The 20560-nt window shown below is 46.5% G+C and overlaps 1 protein-coding gene across 1 annotated transcript in view; it reads left to right on the top strand.

Moving 5' to 3' along the window:
- NRG2 (neuregulin 2) overlaps nucleotides 1-20560 on the top strand; it is a 175421-nt gene that overhangs the window by 113922 nt on the left and 40939 nt on the right. Inside the window, exons 3-4 of the mRNA XM_072872698.1 lie at nucleotides 10113-10231; nucleotides 14297-14362. Of these exons, the coding sequence (XP_072728799.1) occupies nucleotides 10113-10231; nucleotides 14297-14362 (185 nt within the window). The remainder of the gene's footprint in view (nucleotides 1-10112; nucleotides 10232-14296; nucleotides 14363-20560) is intronic.

Genomic DNA, 20560 nt, shown 5'->3' with positions numbered 1-20560 from the left:
TAGTGGGGCTGAGTTTAGTAGAGGGACCCAAAACTGGACCTGGGATATGGGTGTACATCATTACTTCCAGCATGTTAGGAGGGTTCTCCAGGGAAGGATAAACATCCTAAAGTGTAAAGCTCAGAAAGGAAGTCTTACTCTATGATGATTAATTCAAGAATAATGGGGTTTATACATCTGGCTCCACTTAGAGATAACACTGGTCTCCAGATAATCCTCTGCTCTTCCTTTCAGTTCAGGATAGAGTGGGGTTTCCAGAGGGCTAGAAATAGAGCACTGGGGAGGGACTTTCATAGGTAAAGTACACAAGGCAAAAAGCTTCACAGACTGTGCAGCACCTGGCCAGGTGCACAGGATCATTTCAATAAAAGTTTGATCCAAAGACCTAATAGAGTTGTCTGCTGGAGCCAGGCAAAATGAGCCCCGCCAGCATGTGGAGGTGTTGTCCATAGTGTTCCCCTTGGCCCTATGAGTCCCCAGCAGAGCTGTGCACAGGTCTGTGTCAGACTCCTTGCAGCTCTGCAGTCCTTAGACAGCATGCAGAGGATTAGGATGGGAGACAAGAAGAACATGGTTGCCCTCTGTGACTCATTCCTCTACCGCCCTGTGTCTGGCTTTCCTCCCTGTGTGTTTAAAGAGCCTTGAGATCTCTAACTAGAAAGCGTGACTGAAGCCCTTTTTTTTTGTGATCAAGTTTTCATCTGATCCCACTGGCCTTCCTAGAGCAGGAGATCTCTCTGAAAATAAGGGAAGTATATGTTGTAAGGAGGAGAGGAGCAGTTAACTGCATGTCAGCTCTTCAGCTTTTCTATCAATCATCTTCCCTCTTGTTTTTTAAACTTACCGGCAAAACTTCTGGTGCCCTCAGGCAAAGGAGTCATTTTTTGTCAATGGGTATTTGCTGGACGGAGGGGAACAATTCTGATTCCTCCTTTCTGAACTGCATGTTCCATCTGTAATTAGTAACAGGCTGGGGCAAGCCTGGCTTGCACGAAGAGGAAACTTCTCTTTAAGGTGGAAGAAATTATTGGCTGGAATTTTATCTCTGGCTCAATTTAAATAAAACAGAGTTGATGGGGAACCTAGAGAAATTGCCCAGAAAGAATTGCATGCAGTAGTGGAATTACAGCATAGTGAGTAGCTCTCCCTCTGAGCTGGCAAAGCGATACCATTTTCTGCTGAGTGCATCTGAGATCTGACTGAGGTTGCTGGCTCGCAAGAAGTTACGGTTGGGTTTTGACTCTCTGACTGTCCTGGCAAATGGTCAAATGCCAATTGTGGAGAAAGCCAAGGGAGTTGCTGTTTGTGGAGGTGTAGAGAACCTACCCCACTTAAGGCTGTGCTCAGGGCTCAGCCCTGAGACATGTAGATCTTCAGCTGGAGTCAGAGGGTGTCCAGGAGCCTGGTAGTCTCCTACCTGTGGCTGTCCTTACAGTCTCTTGTCTTTGTGTGCTCTTTTACCAAGGGAGATTGCTGGGGTGATGAAGTAGGCATATCATTAGATTGGAGAGGGTTGGCAGTTCAGTTTGGGACAGGCTGACCATATGACATCCCTTGCAAGTAGTGTCCTACTTTATCACCAGGAATCCCTATTGTTAGCCTGTAAGTGGAGCCAAGGGATACCCTCCTCTCTTGTTTCTGTACAGTAGTCCCTCAGGCAATGCTAGTTAGGGCAGATTCATTGCTGGGGTCTTCCTTGTAGAGCTTCCTGCTGTAGATTATTCCCCACCCACAATGAATGGGGCTGTGGTCTTCCCTGTACAGTTCACTGCTCTGGAATGAAGGAAAAAAAAAAAAATAGTGCCAAAGCAGCAGGGGAAAGAGAGTGCCAATAAAGATAAATGATTTCCTAATTAAGCCTGGAGACAAGGAGGGGCAAAGACAACTGTTGAAGCTTTGTGGGAGCCAGAGTGAACCCAAGCAGGCTATACCACCACTCTGGCAGGGGTCTTTAGGCTGACATTTTTAAACAAAGGAAAAAGCTCATTTGACAATGGATCTTGCAAGAGCTATTCCAGATGCCTTACAGCTAAGACTCTTCTCAGGCACCGGTGTTGTTATTATCACCAGGGGAGCTTCTGCCTTGCTAACTCTCACGATGTCATTATAAGTCTCCGATATTTGGGATTTGCTTTTAGCTGCTGAAGGCACTTTATTGGAGGGGGGTGTGAAGGAGAACATCTCCTTTGTTTGTCTGTTTGTTGTTTTAAAGGACGTGATGGACATCATCTTGGCCAATGTACCTGGGACTGAATCAGGGAATTTGAGAACTGAAAGGAGAAGCAGTTGGGTCTTGAGCTAGAACAATCCACAAACTTTGCAAGTTGGGGCTCCTAAGAGATTCTGGGAATGGGCATTTAATCAAACTTGACTGAGTTATAGTGGCTAACAAGTTACAGTCAGATGCTGGGCTGCTTGAACTGATGGTGTGTGCAAACTTAGAGGTGGAAGGAGCTTTATGTGCCTGAAATTTTGTGTTTTTTCCAGTGACATTGGCTGCTTAAAAAACAAAAAAACTCTCCCTACAGACCTTAGCCCACTGTGGTTGCAAAATGTCACAGATTAGGTTGAAGCACTCGTTGAGACATGAGCTGAAATCCCATTCATCCAGCTTAAGTTAAAATGCATTGCCTTGGGGGAGGAGGGCTGGGGTGAGGGCTGATGGTGCAGGCAGTTCATCTGGGACAGCACATTATATACCTACAGGCATGAATTTACCAGGTATCCCCTTATACTACATGGATCAGGCACTGGTGAAGAAACACCAGAAAAATGACTTAGGAAGAAAAAGAATGACACTCATCTCAAAGGCTCCAAACTCAGAAAGGAGCCCCAAAACTGTAACTGAATCTCTTGCACAACCCTGTGTACCACCATGGTGATGTGTTTCGCAGAGGTTTTGGAGGGGTAGTTCTCTGTCCATCTGAAGGTGCCATCCCTTTCCCATGACCTCTGTTCCCACCAATTCTTTTTCCTGAGTATTTGCAGCCTGGCTCTGCTCATCTCCATTCCTGTGCTCTGCACAGGGCTCCCCCTCCAGACAGCTGCTTTTAGTATGGCACCTCCCTCTCCTCCTCCCCTGATTCTTTAAAACTAATTGGCTTTGCTTTAAAGGCCCTCTCAGGCCTTCCTCCGCCACTTCAGCCAATCCCTGAAGTTTTGGTCCTGCCTCTGATTTGCCCGGCATATCAGCCTCCGTCTAATATGTGATATGATTCCAAACTCGGACCTCTGTGCCTTCTCTGCAGCACTGACCCTCTCTCCCCTCCCCGCTACAGAATGAGCTTGTGGTTTGGTTGCTGAGATAGTGAGACCTCTGCATGCTGTCCTGGTTGCACACCTACTGAGGGTGTCTCGTCTCTGTATTGAGGTCATATGCTCTTTGGGACAGGGAGGTATCTGTTGCACATTTGGTGCTGGTGTAGTCTAACAGTGTAGTCTAACAGGAGCTGGTGGAAGGCCAAGGCTTACGTAAAGCTGATAAGGGGGATTCAGACTGGAAAGCAGAATGTCTAAACAAGAATTACTGTCCTTGGGAGTAAAGCACATCCTGGAGAAATACGTAAGCTAATTAAGATGTTTTGGGAACCATCTGAAACAACTAGAAGAAGCACCCTCACGTGAACTATCCTCATTATAATACTAAAAGTCACAGCCCTCGAGCTGGAGACCCCAGCCCAAGCAGAGACCCCTCACCTTTGAGCATGTGCAGAATATTGAAGTAGCACTGTAGCTTTAAGATGAAATAAGAGAAATGTAGACCAATAGAAAACTGCTTTGTGTAATTACTTATGCATATGCATAACTAGACTGTATAAGTACTGTACCTGTATGACTGAACTTTGTGCTAGCTTTGTGGAGCTATCACCTAGCACCCATCTCTACGCAGACATGAAATAAAAATACCTCTGCTCTGTGTGTATATTGGCATCTCGCACACCGGGTAAACGACCTCACACTTGTGGGATAACACTGGGAGGTCCCTGGGTCTTGGGAGGCTGCTAGCGTGCTCCTGTGAGATATCAGAGTAAGCAGGGAAAGAACCTGCTCTGAGCTGGCCTCAGAGTACTGCTCCAGGATCTACATTTTCTCAAAGAAATTCAAATCCTGGTGCTAGGATTGAAGGAAACATTTGTGGGATGGATCGATTGCCTTGAATTTCAGGACAAGTAATACGAGGGACCCTGCACTGACATTAGGTCTGTGCATCAGCCTCAACCCAAAACTCAGCTTTTACGTATTTATTTATTTCACGCCCTGGCGGCTGACACAGACTTGCCTGGCACAAAGAGCAGCAGAACACAGGGGTTTGCCTCTCAACAGAGCGGCCACAAAGTCCACTCCAGGGACTGGTGTGTGGTTGCATTATGCTGCCTCTGTGGCCCTACACCTCTTCCCACTGCAGGAACATCTGTGGCAATTCAGCGACGCAGCCCCAGGCTGAATTTGAGGATGGAGGGGGGTTGCACAAGTGACCCTGCTCTTTGGAGCATACTTATCGATCTTGTCCCCTTTTGTTGATGCTTTGTGACCCAAAAGGGACTCCAGCTTTCACTCTGAGACCAGTGTCAGTGTCAGCTCTGCAGAGTGAGGACTGGTCAAGTCTTCCTTTTAAAATCAGCGTGTCCCAAGCCTAGGCACAGAGAGACAACAGCACTGCTGAGCAGAGAAGGGGCAAATCTGCTTTTCAGGTTAGAACAGCACTTTAATGTCAGGGGACAGGGGTAGGAGAGAGCAGGCAGAGGGTTTTGGGGGATGGTTGGTGCTGTCCTGGGCACCTGCAAGTACATTAATTGTCTCCCATGCTTGCTTCTGCCACAGTCCCAGTGAGTGAAACACTGAGCGGGGCAGATGATGGTGTGAGGGGAGGAGGAAGGAGGACTTCGCCTACTGCAGAAGGGATGATGGCCAAGCTGAATAGTCCAAACCTTCCTGTCCTTACCCTTCTTATTTGATTGCTTTGCTTGAGGGCATTTTTTTTTCCCCTTTCCCATTTGCTGTTTCTGTAGCTAATCCTGAGCTAGCCAGATCATGTCCTAGAGTGCATAGCAGCCAGCATAGGACCACTTGTTTTTCTCAAGCACTGCAAGGCACAGCTGGCTTGCCTAGCTCTGTTGTTCTGCTCTGTAACTGAAGGGCAGGGAAGAGATTGAAGTGGTTTCCATCTGGCTGTGCAGGGGAGAGGATGTTCCTGGTTGCCACTTCTGCCCTGCCGGACAGAGGTGCTTTGCCACAGCCATCCCACTCTGCTTTGCATTGCAGTGATCTCTTCTACCCCATGGTGGGCTGGAGAAGATTAATGTGTTCCTGGAGGCCAGGGCACTGAAAGCCTCTGCTCCAGCCAGTGGGGCTGCCTGATTTTTGACGGTTGCTGGACAACACTTCTTGACTGTAAGCTGAAGAACTGGATATTCTGAATCTTCTTGCCAATCATTAACCTGCTCTCTCAGGGCAAATGCATTACCATGCAGAGTGCCAGGACAGCACATAGGCACCAATTAAATCTTTGGCAGGAGTGTAAGCAGTACACGTTACAGCAATTGCTGGCCTTACTGCTCTCTGCAATATTGGTGTGCTTCCTGCCACCAGCTCTCTGTGCAAACAGAGAGGAATGGAGTTAACAGGTAACCACAGCAGTGTATTCAGTGCATCCTTTGCAAGGGTCATATTTGGGAATTTCCTCTTCCTAGGATCTCAGGTGTGTTTACTATGTGCAGTGTTCTTCATCATGGACAATTTAGGGGCCACATATGGTGTAGTCTTCAAATTCTCTTCATCAGCTGACTCCTTGACTTCTTTATTACTTATGTGTTAGCTACCATATTTTTAGAAGACTAACAAAATACTGCAACAGTAGTAATCCTAGAGCTATTTTTGTCCTGAACCTATTTTTGTCCTTCTGCATCCAGAAGCAGCTGAACTCACATAGGGAACACTGAGTCCTCAGTGAAACATAGGTGTCTCAGAGGCAGCTCGTGGCAGCTGCTCTCCTGCTCACACGCTCTGAGATGAATGGCTTTGCGAGGAGACGACCTGGGAAGACAGTCCCATTTCCACTTGGCAGTAGGGAAGAGGAGAAAAATGATTCAAGCTTGACCAAAGTGCTGGTGGGAACATGACTCCTGTCATGAAAAGTTCCTCCTTGGCTGAGATGAAGTGCCTGTTTCTTTTCCTCTGACTATACTGGAGGCCTCAGGGCCCAAGCTCAGATTTAGATGTCTAACTCTGAGATGCCTAAATTACAGCAGATGAGGCTACCCTTCCTGGCCAGAATTTGCAAGGATCTTTGTGTAGGTCCTGGCCAAGCACTGATCTCCGTTTCCCATTGTAGCCTGGAGCTTGGCACTGCAAAGGGTAATTTACTCATCCCTCCAAACTGCCCTCTGGGGGACTCTTTTCTTTTGGCCAGAAAGGTATTTTGGGGGATCTTCTTCTGGCCAGGCTGAAGGTCTCCTTGTGAATCCTATCCCCCAGAGCTCGCAGACAACATATTCCCCATGGCTTACTCCTCCACTGCCACTACAGGAGATAATTAGTGCGTGGATAAGTCATATGTGCTGAGGGTCAGAAAAGACAATGAGGCAGATTTTCCCCTGGAGTAAAGAAATGTCAGCAGAGTTGCACTGCAGTAAATTGATGGGATCTTGTCAGTGACCCTAGCCCTTTCACTGAACAAACAGCCCGGGGCAGTGCCTTCCTCCAGAAGAATGGCATCGTCTGGCAGCCAGGCACCCTTGTGAACGAACACAGTAGGGCTTTCCCAGGGGCTGGCATCCCCAGGAGACCCGCTGCCCAGGTCAGCAGGGGACTTGATACAAAACTCCTGTGCACAACACAATGCCTTGTATGCTACTACTTGGTGTTCCTGTAAAAACACGCCTCAGCCCTCAAGTGAACAAAGTACCTTGCCCTTGGGGGCAGCAGGAGGAAGAACACAAACTTGAAAAAACAATTTCCTAGGCAGTTTTGAGACATTTCAGTAGCACTTGGAGACAGTACAATAGAATAGAGACAAACTGGTCATCTTTGTCTTTGCCACACACAGATCAAGCAAGGTCTAGTCTCTTCTACATCCTTTAGTTCAGTTCTTCTAGTGCACAGGCATTACCCATATGAACTAAAAGGCACATGACTAATGCTGTGAAACAAGGTATCTCTGGCTGTTTCAGTGCTTCCTGGAATAGGGAAATTCTCTTTACTGTGGCTATGCTCCACATTAAAGCTGATCTTCATCTTTACCCTTCATCTCTCTCTCCCCCTGGTCTGTTACCTGACATTATACAGCACAGTGTGGAGACCAAGACTAGCTACACCACTGGTCTGGGGTATGAAAAGCAAGAAAAAGCTCTTGATTTTTCAAGGGGGCCTTACAATGCAGGAGAATTTCAACAAACTATGATGGAAAATAAAAATAAGCTCTTTTGACAGTACAACAGTCTTGTGCATTAAAACAAAATAATCCTCTTTGGTTTCACCTTGATGCTGATATGCGATAGATGCCAACATTGCTTTTTATTCTGCTCACATTCCTCTCCAGTTCCGGGTAAAAGACCAAATGTCTCTCATCCTGTTCTTGGAGATGAATCTGTCAAGTGTGCCTCCTTTCATTAGCCTTTCGTGTCATTAATAACTTACTAATTTGTATCTTTGGGACTTAAACCCCTTTATCTGTAAAAGATCACACACATAGGTGATATTGTAATGCTGTAGTGGATTTTTCCAGTTACTACACACGGTAAAACATGCTGTGCATATGAGATTGCAATGTAGCCAATTATCATTTAGAATGTCTGTCCTTCGGCAGCTGAAGACAGGGTGTTCGTTAATGCTTTCAGCTCTGCACTGGCAGATAGCCTCACCATGCTGGTGTGTGAGGGTGGTGTTTTCTACAGGACTTTGAGTTAGAGCCTCACTCTTCCAAGCTGCTTTCAACATGTGCTGCCTGCCTTTTCACTCTGCATTGCAGCAATAGCTACAAGACTGTCATAGGGGTGCCTTATAAAACAAATGGTGTATTCTGTCAATGAGGGTTGAGACAGCTGAGAGAAAGTAAAGGCTGTGCTGTGCTGGGGGCAGTCTTGTTGGAGTTGCATGCAGTTGTACCAGGAGCTCACCTCGCCCCTTTGCTGGGTGTTCCTACACGTGCCTCTGTGGAGGGAGTGGGGAACGTGGTCCTGGACTGGGCACTACAGCCCAACAGAGCCAACCCCTTTCATCAGGCGCCCATCGCACTTCCCCAGCAAGATGCAGAACCCAATTGCCACCAGGTAGCAACAGGCCCTGGAGGCTCTTAAATGCTTTTCTGCCTCTGGGTGCTGCTTGACTCCTTCATTGATGCCTTCATCACAGCAGCGAGGACCACGATGCCCAGGACTGTCACAGGTTGCTCTAAGAGACTTGAGAAAATTCAAATAAGTGTACAGCACTGGGAATCAAGGCAGCTTTGCACCACTCTGAATCAGTCTGCTTGTTTAGGCACCCATGTTGGAACATGTTGGCCAAAAGAACTGGCTTCACACAGTGGATTAGGGGAGACCTAGGATTAGAGGGATTCAAGAGATCTTTGCATACTGTCAACGTTCATTTAAAAATTGCACCACACGGGACCTAAACTTGTGCAATTGAACATTTGACCGCATCCTGTAAAACAGGGTGGTGCCTGTATCCTGGGAGATGTACCAAGTTGTCTCCAAGTGCTTTTAATTTACTAATATAACTAGAGATGTTCATGGTGTGTCCTTGGGCCGTGCCTCCCAGTAGAACAGCATGTCAGAGTGTTAAAAAGTTGCCAGTGTGCTTCTTCGAAGGATTTCCTATGGACAATGATTTGCACAGCCCAGAGAAAAGTCCTTCTCAGATGACACATGTAACGTTGCAAATATGTCCAAAGCTAATGATTATTTTCCACATAAAAGGAATTTTATTTGCCTTCAGTGACACAGGCCACTGGGACATCTTTCTAAAACTGGCAGTGTTTCCAAGTCTCTAAATAAAACGACCTGTATGACACAGACCTGAGATAAAAGCTTGGGGTAGAAAGCAGGGAGAGGTTCTCATGAGAAGAGTACACGGGGTGGTTTTTGATAAGATGGCTAAAATGGAAGGAAATGTAGTAAAACAGAGGGCCTAATGTGGAAGTCCCACTGTGGTCTCATGAGTGGTATTCAGTGTGTGTTGAAGGATCCTATAGATCTCTGTTAAACTAGGCAACAAAAGGTTTTGCCTATTAGTCAGAGAGACATCCCAGAGAATGAGGCATCAGTCATAGACAGTGGGAAAGGCAATGCTCAACTTCCCCATAGTGCTGCAGAGCTCTGCTGCAGACCTGCTCCCTCTCCCAGGAAGCATGCAGCACAGGTTGTTAGGTAGCATGGGCAATCATTGTCTTCTGCTCTTTCTAGGCACTTCTGGCTGATAAGATGATTGTGTGCAGTTCCGTCCCACATGTTTGTAGTACATTGGAGTGTGTGTATATGGGGGAGACAAACTGTTTGCCCTATTTGTTGGCCTGGATAAAGCTACAAGCTAGCAGTCTAGGTCAAACCACAGGGTTTTGATTTGCAGGCTGGAAAGGGATGAGTCACCCCTGACCCCGTGGGTGTTTGCATTTGAGTGTGTGGCACTGCTGAATGAAGCCGGTGAAGCACCAGACTGCTCAGCCTCCTTGCTGAGGAAGGTGCAGAATATGCATCTCATCTCCACATCTCCGTCTTGCAGGCAGATCCTGCTGTCCATCAGTAAAGTGGCTTTTCTCCAGTGCAGAAAGTCTGTGTGCTGGGATGCTGGGACTCTTGGGCTCAACCCCTTGCAAGACTTTCTGTGCCAACGAGAGCAGGTGTCAGACCAAACCATGGCAACATGCTAAGAGCAGTGGGTTCAGAGGGAGATGTTCATTTAGGAAATCAGGGTGGTTGTGATTCCTGGGAAGGGTCTCATCCGAGTCCTGACCAGGCTTGAGTGCCTGTGAGGTGCCTGAGAGCTTGTGAGGTCAGGCAGCCCATCCTCTCAAGAAGGGGTGACGTACCAGGCAGCATACCAGGGCCAGGAATGGTTATCAATTCATGAGGATGGTTAGCAATCAAGTAAGAAATGTCTGCTGTACTTTTCAACAGAAAGATTTCCAGACTGCAGTTCAACAAGGTGAAGCTGGAAGATGCTGGGGAGTACAGCTGTGAAGCGGAGAACATTTTAGGGAAAGACACCGCAAAAGGCAGCCTGAATGTGAAAAGTGGTAAGTGAAGAAGCCAGCAAATGTCTTGAGCTGTCTGCCGTTCAAGCAGATAGCGGGAGGTTCTGCACATGATCTGTCCTGTATTTTGTTTCATGCTTTCAGGCTATCGAGTAAAACAATCTTGGGAGATAAGAAAAATGCAGCTTTAGCATAAATGTTTATCTTCGTTATCTGTCACTGGCAATGTGGTTAATTTACATTTTAAATAAACTTACAGTCTATGTATTTTTTAAAAAGGGGTAAGGAGGAAAGAAAGCTGGTGGGCTTGATGTTTTCCTTTTTTAAAGAATTTCTGAGAAGCAAAACTCACCAGAAGACAAGTAATTAAACCATAGCTTTGTGATGAGTGAAGTTGCTTCTGGTTTTCATCCTAGAATGTGTGCTCCATCTCTTAGAGCTCAGCGGATGGAGTCTGAGGTTAGGTGGTTTTATTATTATCTTGGTCATAATAATTATATTGCTTAACATGATGGTTTGGATGCACCCTCCAGCTCAGAAAGTCCCTACAGTGGTTGCCAGAAGCCAGGAGGGTGCGACTAGGGGAGGGATGACTCTGTACAAGCTCTGTTTCCTAAGCAATTCCTCCTGCCATTCACAATGGGTCATTGCGGGAGCCTGGGCTCTGTGCTCTGCAGCCCTTCAGTGTGATCCAGTTTCTCCGTTGTGCTCTTATTAGCATTAGTCAAATGTGAAGGAAGGTAGCTTTCTCCTGCTGCTTTCTGGCATTATTTTCTCTATTAACCTCTGCCTCAGCAGTGTTTGCAGTCCTGAATCTTTTATTCTGTGAAGCTGCAATATCACATAGCCTCCTCCTCAGTTAGAGTAACCTGTAAAAACTGTAGAAGAGTAGCCTGTAAAAACCCAGTTCTTGCAAAGTCTGGAGAAAGGACATCCATGCTTAGACTTCCGTGCCTTCATGCTTCATGTCTATGAAGTTAGCCCTGCTGCTCTGCTGTGTTTCTTTCCGATCACAACAGGAAAGGTGTCCAGAGTAAGCTCACTGAGGCAGTGCCACTCCTTTTTTTTCTGACTCATGCTCTGGCTGTCCCATCACAATATAAACTGTTCCTGTTTTGACTGGGAGCTGCATGTGCAACCCCCTCTCCCCACATGCATTGTGCACAGGCAGCATGTGCCTGCCATCAGAGCCCTGTCTGCCTCCTCCACTCGGCTTTCCCAATCACTATCAATCCTCTTTCACAAGAAGAAGAATGTGATTGAGCAGTGCCTGCTGCAAGGTTCTAATCCTGCACACTGATTATGGCACCAGGAAAATGCACATCAGGCGACTACAACTTCAAACTGCCCCTTCCCACGTGCACAGGTAACGGCAGCATTTGTCAGGGTTTAACTTTCCCTCCGCAGGAAGGCATGCTGTCTGGCAAGGACAGGTAGTTGCTCTCACTCAGGTCGCAGGGGATATGAGGACACGCCTGAGTTGCCTAGAAATGTGTTGGGACTTGAAAAGCAACCAAAGAGACCCAAAGATCTGGCCTGTACTTTTTCCTAGTGGGAGCTGCAGGCTGCAAGGTGCTGCAGATCCAGTAGATTGCCTGCTGTGCCCTGCTGTGGAAGAGCCTTGATTAATCAATTTTCTAAGCTGCCTTGCAAATCTGCCTTTGGCTTGCCACTCTCAGATGCATGCACACCTTGCTGCTGCTATTTGCAGGTCACCTGGCAGGACAGCAGTTGAATGCTAGTCGTAGTCCCTTGTGAAGGTAAACAAAATGATGGTGATCGCTGTAGGCTTTTGCAGCTCTGTCACCCCCTTTGCACTCTTTTTTCACTTCCCCCTGAAGCTACCCAGAGCCGAGCCACCTTCATCTGTGCCCAGGCACTTGCTGTCCTGGAGTCTCCTTCTTTCCTTACTGCTGGGCCTTCCTGGGACCTTGACAGCTTTCCTCAGTTCTGCAAGCTCCCTTCTTCTGTGATCTCTTTCAACAGAAAACTCTTCAGGCATCTGCTTGTCTCGGAATCCACATGTGTGCTGTCTTCTGTCCCTGCCTACATTCTTCTCCAGGCTCCTTAGCACTGATCCTATTGTGGCTAAGTCTCAACACAGTGCTCCGTGAAGTTCTAGTGGTTGATAGCAATTAATCAGAGCAGACACGCAAGCTGGCCTCCCCTTGGAGCCTTCCCCGCTTTTCCAGAAGCTCACTCCAGCTATTGCTGTTTCTGTATGTTCTGCTGCTTTATATTCTGCTTCTTTACTGCTTCCCTGTCCCTGGGAACCTGGGGCATCTGCCTGTTCCAGGCAGGCTGGCTGTGACTGATGCTCTGAGACTGTCTGCTGGAAGCACACTTTCTGACCTGACACTTAGCAGTATTGTTGGAGGTCCTGTAATGTTGCTGTGATACAAGCAGGTGAATGCAGGACTGGGAAAAAGTCCTGAGCTAACACCACATCTTGTGATACAGAGACACGAGGTTTGCAGACATCTCTGGGTTCCCTTGTAGAGAAGTGGCATTGCAAAAGGTGGCCTGAGCTGTTGAGGCTTGAGATGAGCATCGTGGAGGAGCGAGGTGTCCTCAGCCCAGCACACCATTCCCCTCCAGGGGTGCAGAGGCCAGAGACAGAGGCTCCTGAGCCCATTTGAGTCCTGGCTGGCAGAGAAGGAGCTCACACATGAGACCCTCAGGCCCATGGATGTGAAGGTCTGAGATTCAGTCTCTGCTGGTAAAAATTTCTCAGCCTGATGAGGCAGTGTTGCTGTTGCAAAGTACTCTTTGCCCTATTCCTCTACCACTTTTCGGTTTATACCAGTTTCAAAAAAGCATCTTTTCAGCCATGCAGATCTGTTGCAAATCACCGAAAACACCACACTGAAGAGAGATTTTCTTTAGAAAGAGAGTGGCTGCAGTGCAACGACCCCTTGTCACTTAGAAAATGCCCATCAGCCATAACCATCATCTCATCTGTCCTGTGCAATTCTGGTATTTCCACAAAATGCCTGGCTCAGAAATAAATGCTTTCACATGGAAAAGCTTTGGGAGGGTGTCAGTTTCTGAGGAAACGCTTCTGGGCTTAGCCAAAACATATTGGGCTTTGGTATATTTTCAGATTTTTATTATTTTGAGGTAAATTAGATGCTTTCTTAGAAAAATGTCCTGTTTCCCAGTTCTCTTTATTGAGTAGTCTAATATTGGTATCACATGGGCAGGAGGGCACAGCTGAGATGTGACTGTTTCAGATTCTTTTTTTCCTCAGAAAATTTCTAGACACCTCCTTAACTGACCGGACCCCCACCCCCACCCCCCCCGCTTTGCTAAACACTGCAGGAAAAATCAAACTTTAATAAAAAATTCTTTCTGCTTTTACCTTTTCATGATGGTCTCACCCCCTATCTCTGACAGGGTGCTGCACTTACAGTGTAGGCTCATGGTGCTTTCTCCTTTGTTCCTCTAGAGGATGGTGAGGGGCTTTGATCCAGAAAGGGCTGTTGCTGCCAGCGGGCTTGAGTAGAGCTGGTGACTGTGGACACTGGGCTGTCCCAGTATCCTGGTTTATAAAAAGGAAATCACTGCATGCGCTCTGCTCCTGTATTGCCTTGAGCCATGGCCTTCATCTGTTTCATGTTCCTCCATCTCTTGTACAAGCATTACTTTGTGCTGCAGGACTGCACATACTTGTGGGATGGAGGCTCTTCAGATGATCTCACTTTTTCTTCAACTCCACATTTTTCTCACTGTCATGTTCTGTGATCCCGTCTTTGCACTCTCATGGCCGTCAGGGCTAAGAAAACCTCCCACAGTTTCACTCATCACCTGCTGGGTGAATCCTGAGCCATTTCTGCCTTTTTATCATGACAGAGATCCTAATGGCATGAGGCCCTTTACAGTGAGGGGACCGGCATGCCCTGTGCCGTCCCCTGCAGGGGCACTTCTTTATCTGCCTCTGTTACCCAGTTACCCATCTGAGCATACTCTAACCAGTACTAACACGTTGGCAGCCACCCCAGCCTGCACCACCCAGCAGCACCTGCTCTTCTCCTCCTCCCTGCAGTCCACTCTTCTCTGCTCAAAATAGATATTTTGTTTACTACATTCTTACCTTAATTTCCCCAGGAACAACGAAAGCACCACAAGTCTTACCAGCCTCAGAAACTAAAATAGTTGTTATGGAAGAAGAGTGTAAGTACCTCTCCCCCCACCCCACCCCCATATAGCTTCTTTCCCCTTATTCGTTTTGTTTTTATGAGACATTTTGCATAAATGCTTTATTGCCTCCTGGAATCTTCTTTAATCGCTACTTCTCTTTGATTTCTCCCAAAGCCACTGATCTTTCCCTAGATCTTTCAAAAAATATGATTTATATTGCTGGTGTCTATCTTAGAGAGGGAAAGGTTGATAACTATTGCAATGGTGACTTGAAGAACATGCTACTTAAAATTGCAGCTGGATTTTAAGCATTCCCAGCTCTTTCAATACATGGGTTTATTGATACTTGTAAGATGTGGTTGTTACGGCCTTTGATTTAGCAGGGGTTTTTGTTGGTTTGTTTTTGGGTTTGGGGTTGGTTTTTTTTTTTTGAGCATAGGTGAGAAAACCAAAAGAGGCCATAGGAAATACAAGAAAAAAGACGTGAGTCTCCTAAGCATAAGTCATAAGAAAATGGCAGAAAATACATCTATGCCCTGCCATCACACTTTTCCTTGAGTCTCCAGAAAGCAAGAACAGATTTCCCAAAATATTTAATTTGATTTAATGAGGTGGAATTGCTTTTTAGCATTCCCTCCTATTCAGTTGTCACAAATGCAGTAGAAAATGAGCACACAAAAATAAAAATCAAAGCATGTATACAAGTGTAGATCTAGAAGCCAGGTGTCTGGCCATTGGTTCAGCTCTTTCTGGTGGAGGGCATTATTTCTGTGTCAGAGAGTCTCTCCCCGCTGGGGGACACTGCGCAACCCAAGAAGCGTCAGCACGCTGGACAGCCCACCAGGATCGCATCCAAACGAGCAGGCACCCGGAGAACAGAAGACCAGGCAGTTATTTTGAGATCTGTGCTATATTTCCATTCCAGCTGCTCATGCCCAGAACTGACAGTGCAGCTAGCTGTGCCTCTCTGTTGACAATTCCGCTTTGCAGATTTTATGGGGATATTTCCTCCTTGGAAAGCTCAATCTTTTATGATTTTAAAGGAAATCTAATTGCAGCCACAGCAGGGACTGGCCAGGTATCCTTTAAAAGCTTTTGTGATTATAAAACTGCACTTAAAATTTGCTCTTGTGTTGTGCTTAGCCTTCAACTGCACTGGGGACATCATGCTGAGATGCAGCAGTATTAATGCAATGCCCATCCTTCCCCAGGATTTTTCCTTTGTGTTCACCAGAATAGATCCATGCTACGTATTTGCATTGTATTAGATATATGCTATTTTAACCAAAAGCCAAATTTCAACAATAGAAAGGAAACTAGCAAAATGCTGTGTGGCTTGCACAGAAGTTTCTCCTTTTGAAAAACTTCTTTCCTCTGTGGGAACATCCTTGACTGTCTGTTTTTTTCGTAATTATGTGAAGAGATGGTAAAGTCTCCAGCATTAAAGTCGTAATTGACTTTTTCCTTCACATTCCTTTTTTATGATCTCTCTCAGTTGTTATCTAAATAACACATAGTCTCCCTGATTTTTATGATTACTGATGATCTGTCATAGAATTGCACATGTTTATAACATATGGGAAGGTAATGAAGATGTTGTGAGGTGTGATGATCGGGAAAGCAGACAAGTAACTCATTGTTGTAAAATTCTTGCATTTCTTTTAAATATCTGTATTAAAAAGCTTGTCTGGCACCTGTAGGTTATCCCACCTCTCCTTGTTTCAGTGAAAGGTTGTAAATGATCCACTGGATTTTAAACACCGTGTTCAGAAAGCACCATGTAAACGTGGTGGTAGCTGCATCTTCCTGGGAAAGGAGAGACTGCCTCGCACAGGCGGATTGGTCACGGCGCTTAGTCACTTCTGTTTGGCCTGTGGTGCAAGGCAGGCATCTTACCAGGTAGGCTGGGCAAGGGTGTTAGACTGTACACCTCAAGAAGCTCACCGTGTTCTCCCCATGGCCCAGAAAGTCCCTATGGGCAAGGGGATAAAAAACCCCCATCACTCCGTGTAGCCCCATGTGCCTCACCCCCTCTAGCACTGTTGCTCCTGGTGTATGTGTTTTTAACTAGTGTTTTTCCTGAAGGTTTCAGTTCCTTCCTGGATGGTCTGGCCTTCCTTTCTACCCCTGCCTTGGGAGAAGGAGTATTTCCCTCTTGGAGTATCATGTATTTCCCTCTTGGAGCACTGTTAAAGCCTTTCTTACCACTTCTAAGTGTAGCTGCTAGCAAATCCTGCCACGTTCTGAATCACCCCTGCCTTCCTCCTCTTCTGCAGTGGCCACAGACCTCTGGGCACTGCTGCATCCTTGACACAAGGCAGGTTTACACACCAGACAGCACTTAAAATGCAGCCCAGGTCTCTAAGGTGTTCTGTCTCCGTTCTTGGGTAACTTTTTTCTCTGGAAGCATATTTTTTGTCCCGCTCAGCACCTTCCCATGCCTATCTGGCACCTGACATGAGGCTACAGAGTGCAAGGAGACTGATTGGTACCATAGGTTCTTGGAAACATCTGCATTGTTACAACGATGTGCATGGGATTTCTTCCCCAGCTGCTGTTCCCCTTGCCTACATGCTGGCTGGAGCAGGACCTCTGGTTCCCTTTGACAGGGGCACTGTTTGGTATGGGCCTCACAGATCTCATGACAGTATGGAGAAACCCAACAATCTCATGGTGTTTCTGGTGTAGAAACAACCCTGATACCAGTCTGGATCTGGGACCAAAGACAGCACACTTGGGAGATCTGGGATCTGACAGTGCTGCATTTTGAGAGCTGTCTGGATTCAAATTTGCCTTGCACCCTTGTCCAGCCCATGTGGGTGCAACCCTATACCTGGGGTGAGTACTGGGACCTGCCAGACAGAGTTGGATTTCTTGATGCTGCCACTACATGGTATGTGCATGGCATGGGGTACCACTCAGCTTCATTCAGTGGTGCGGACACCTTCAGATGAGCTAGAGCCATTTAGCAGATATAACAAGCTGGACCATGGAGTGTGATGAGTGCTAGCCTGGCCATAGGGGTGTAGTGTCAATCTTAACACCAGCTTTAGTCCACATGGTCAAGCTAGACTCTAAGGGCCAGATTCAGAAAGGAAATCTGGTGTCTGGGAAAGTATTTCCATGATGCTGCGTATTTTGACATGGTACCAGTCTTACACCTTCCTCTGAGTATATGCTTTTGTTTGAGCATTGTCAGACTAGAGTAGCCCTAAAGATGCTGGGGCATTTTTGCAAGAAAGCACTGGGGCTCAAAAGAGAAGGCATGCCTACTACTCTTATCAAGAAGTCTTCCTATTGAGCCCAGTAAGCATGAGATAGTTGCAGTAGCCTCATACATAGTGAAAAAGTGTTAAATAAGACATGTTGTCTTGTGTTTGTCACAGGCTAGGATCGTGCAGTTGGGTGGTCACAGTGGCTCAGCTCACAGGCAGGAACTTGCAGGGATGCAGTAACTTGATCATGTGCCCTGATGCAGAGAAAAAGATCCTTTATGCTCATTTCAACATCCAGAGAACTCAAAATGGTAATGTGATCCTGTCACTGTGCAGCTTGAAGCAGCTAAACAAGGTTTGAGAGTCTGTAGCTACAGACCTGCTTGGTAAACAGAATAGGAATCAGTGTCAAAGTTTAGAAACATTTTGATGGAGGCAAAAATGAAAGAAGGTTCAGAGCAACCTGTAGAGCATTCTGAGATGGAAGGTTTATGCAGGACAAAGATACTAAAATCTTATCAAAGTTTCATTTTTGAAAGGTAGGATAATGTTTGAAATATCTGAAAAGGTCAGGTAATCCCTTTTGCTTGTTTTCTGCTGTTGAGTTCTCCTCTAGTTTATTTCCTTGACTTCAACAAACAGGTAAAGTCTTGAGGGTAAAAAGAGAATACAGGCTGGGTGGAGGAAGCATGGTTTGGATACCATCAGGATACAAGAGGATCTGCCAGTGATGGGCAGATTCCCTAAACCAACATGTAGATCGTTGCAGCTGCTCACCTGGAGTCTGCTCATGCCCTTTGTGTGGGTCACTATCTAGCTAATCTGGTTGAGTGCCTTTACTTTATCAGCCTATGTAGGCTGGCAGTGCTGGCTGAGCTGCCTAATCTCACTCTACGGGTGCTCTGCAGCAGAGAGGGGTTTGGGATCAGATAAGAAGATGAAAGAGGGAGAATGAGCAGAAGAGGCAGTGCTGAGTTGTGCTGGGAACATGAGGACTGGGGGATAATGTGAGGCACCTGAATGAAAGCTGGGCTCTCTGGATTGATTTTTGGGTCCTTTATTTCAACTGCTGGTGATCACAAGCCCTCCTGAAGTCCCTTTAGAGATCCCCATGGGAGGGTAGGTGAAACAGCCCTTCTTTCTCCAATTAAGTCTAACTCTCCACACACCAGTTTGGGTCCACAGATTTCATAGCTGTCATGTTGGTGATTTCATGGGACTAAGTTTGTAGACTCATTGGTTTAGGCTCTCCCTTTCCCATTTAATACCTTCCCCAATGCTTAGCATTGCTGGGTGTTGGAAAAGTTTTCCTTAGTTTCTCTCTCACAGGTGAGATAGGCCTGGTAGACTTGCATGATTACAATGGCTCAGTGATGTCTTTATTGTGATATGGTTTGTAAGTCACATCTAGTCACATCTAGTTGAATTAGTCACATCTAGTTGAATCAAAGCTTCAGCATATAGTAAGATGTGCCATGTAATTAAGGTTCAGCCAATTCCCCTTTGTCTCAAGTCCAGTCTGGCATGGCCTTTACTGGGTGACCATGGCAGACCTGCACATTAATTGGCTGGTCAATCTCTGGGCACTCCAGTCTGAAGGCACTGCACTCTCCTGGAGCCAGCAACGCTACAAACATGAGTGTGGTGCTGTTGATTTGGAGTTGAAGGGTGTCCAGCCAGCCCAGAGCACAGGTAGAATAGACAGAAGTCAGTCCACCAAGGGCCATGAGGACAAACCAGTTTTCAATATTAGACTAAAAATAAGTCCTGGCATGGCCTTTGCTGAGATAATTTAAAACCCACAACTGGAGGTGTGGTTGATAATTACATGGAGCCTGCACGCATACAGGCATGGTACCTTGAGGTGTACGTGTTGGAGATCTCACCGTCAGTCTGCAGAGAGAGCTGTGTTGTGCCTGTCTGCTGTCAGGTCCCAGCCATTGCTTATTTTGCACACTGTGTATTTCTTAAGTAGCCATCACATCTACTACCCTAGATGCGGTGTAAAGACAGGCCATTGTGACTCTAAAGGCAAAGACGGGCAGTATGGAGTCAAGTGTAGGATGGAAGCTGATATCCCTGGAAGAACTGAGGCTGTAAGCCCAGCATTCAGAGCAGGAGGCTGTGTACCGGGAGATCTGCTCTGTCTGACTCCATCATGTGATCCTGGCATGTTGCTTCACTTCTTGGGCTTCAGCTGTCCTGCCTGTGAAGCATTCATGCTGGCACTGGCCCTGCAAAAGGCTTTTTAGGTTGTTGAACAAATGCCCTCATTGAAGTATCATGTTGCTGCTATTACAATTTATGGGGTTTTGGGAAAATAAAATGCTGCAGTGCTAACGTGCATTCTGGGACCCTTGTGGTAGAGAAAAGCATAGGAAGGACTCCTTTATAAAGCTGGAGAAGTCAGCCTGGTGGAGTAACTAGAAGCTTTATAATAACACAGGACTTTGCCCCTGCAATAGCTGCCTGTCCTATGGAAACAGGCAGTCCCTTGGTGCTCAGAAACCTTTAAACTTGCTCCTCAATGAAACACCTGAACAGTGCAGACAGGAGACATAGGGAGTGCCGCCTGTGTTGTTTTGATTGGCAATACCTGATGCTCTGAGATGAGTGTCCTGCAGTCTGGCATTTGTATTTTGGGATGAACTTCTGGTCTGCAGCTATTGATCCTCATGATCCCCTCAGGAACTGGGAACATAATTCCAGCAGGATCTATTTCAATAAAATGCAGAGGTAAATATTGGGTCGTTTCCAAATGAATAAAAACACAGGAGCAGAATTTTTATGAGCTCCAGAGTCCCCAGTCTGTTGCCAGGCAAGCCCCAGTCTGCACAGGCCCTTCTGATTTTATGTACAGATAGCAGCAGTGAGCATCCAGCCTCTGTTCAGGTTTATTAAGAGAAGAGAGTGTCCGTACCAGACATACAAAAATCTGCCACAGAGAGAATGGTTAGGATCAACAGCCCCTCAGTGTATTAATCAGTGTAAATCATGGATTTAGTGTGGCTCGCGC

The sequence above is a fragment of the Ciconia boyciana genome, chromosome 9 (assembly GCF_034638445.1).
Source record: "Ciconia boyciana chromosome 9, ASM3463844v1, whole genome shotgun sequence".
In the NCBI taxonomy this organism is placed as follows: Eukaryota; Metazoa; Chordata; class Aves; order Ciconiiformes; family Ciconiidae; genus Ciconia; species Ciconia boyciana.
Note: the sequence above shows the minus strand (reverse complement) of the source record. Positions and strands in the feature narration are given on the sequence as shown.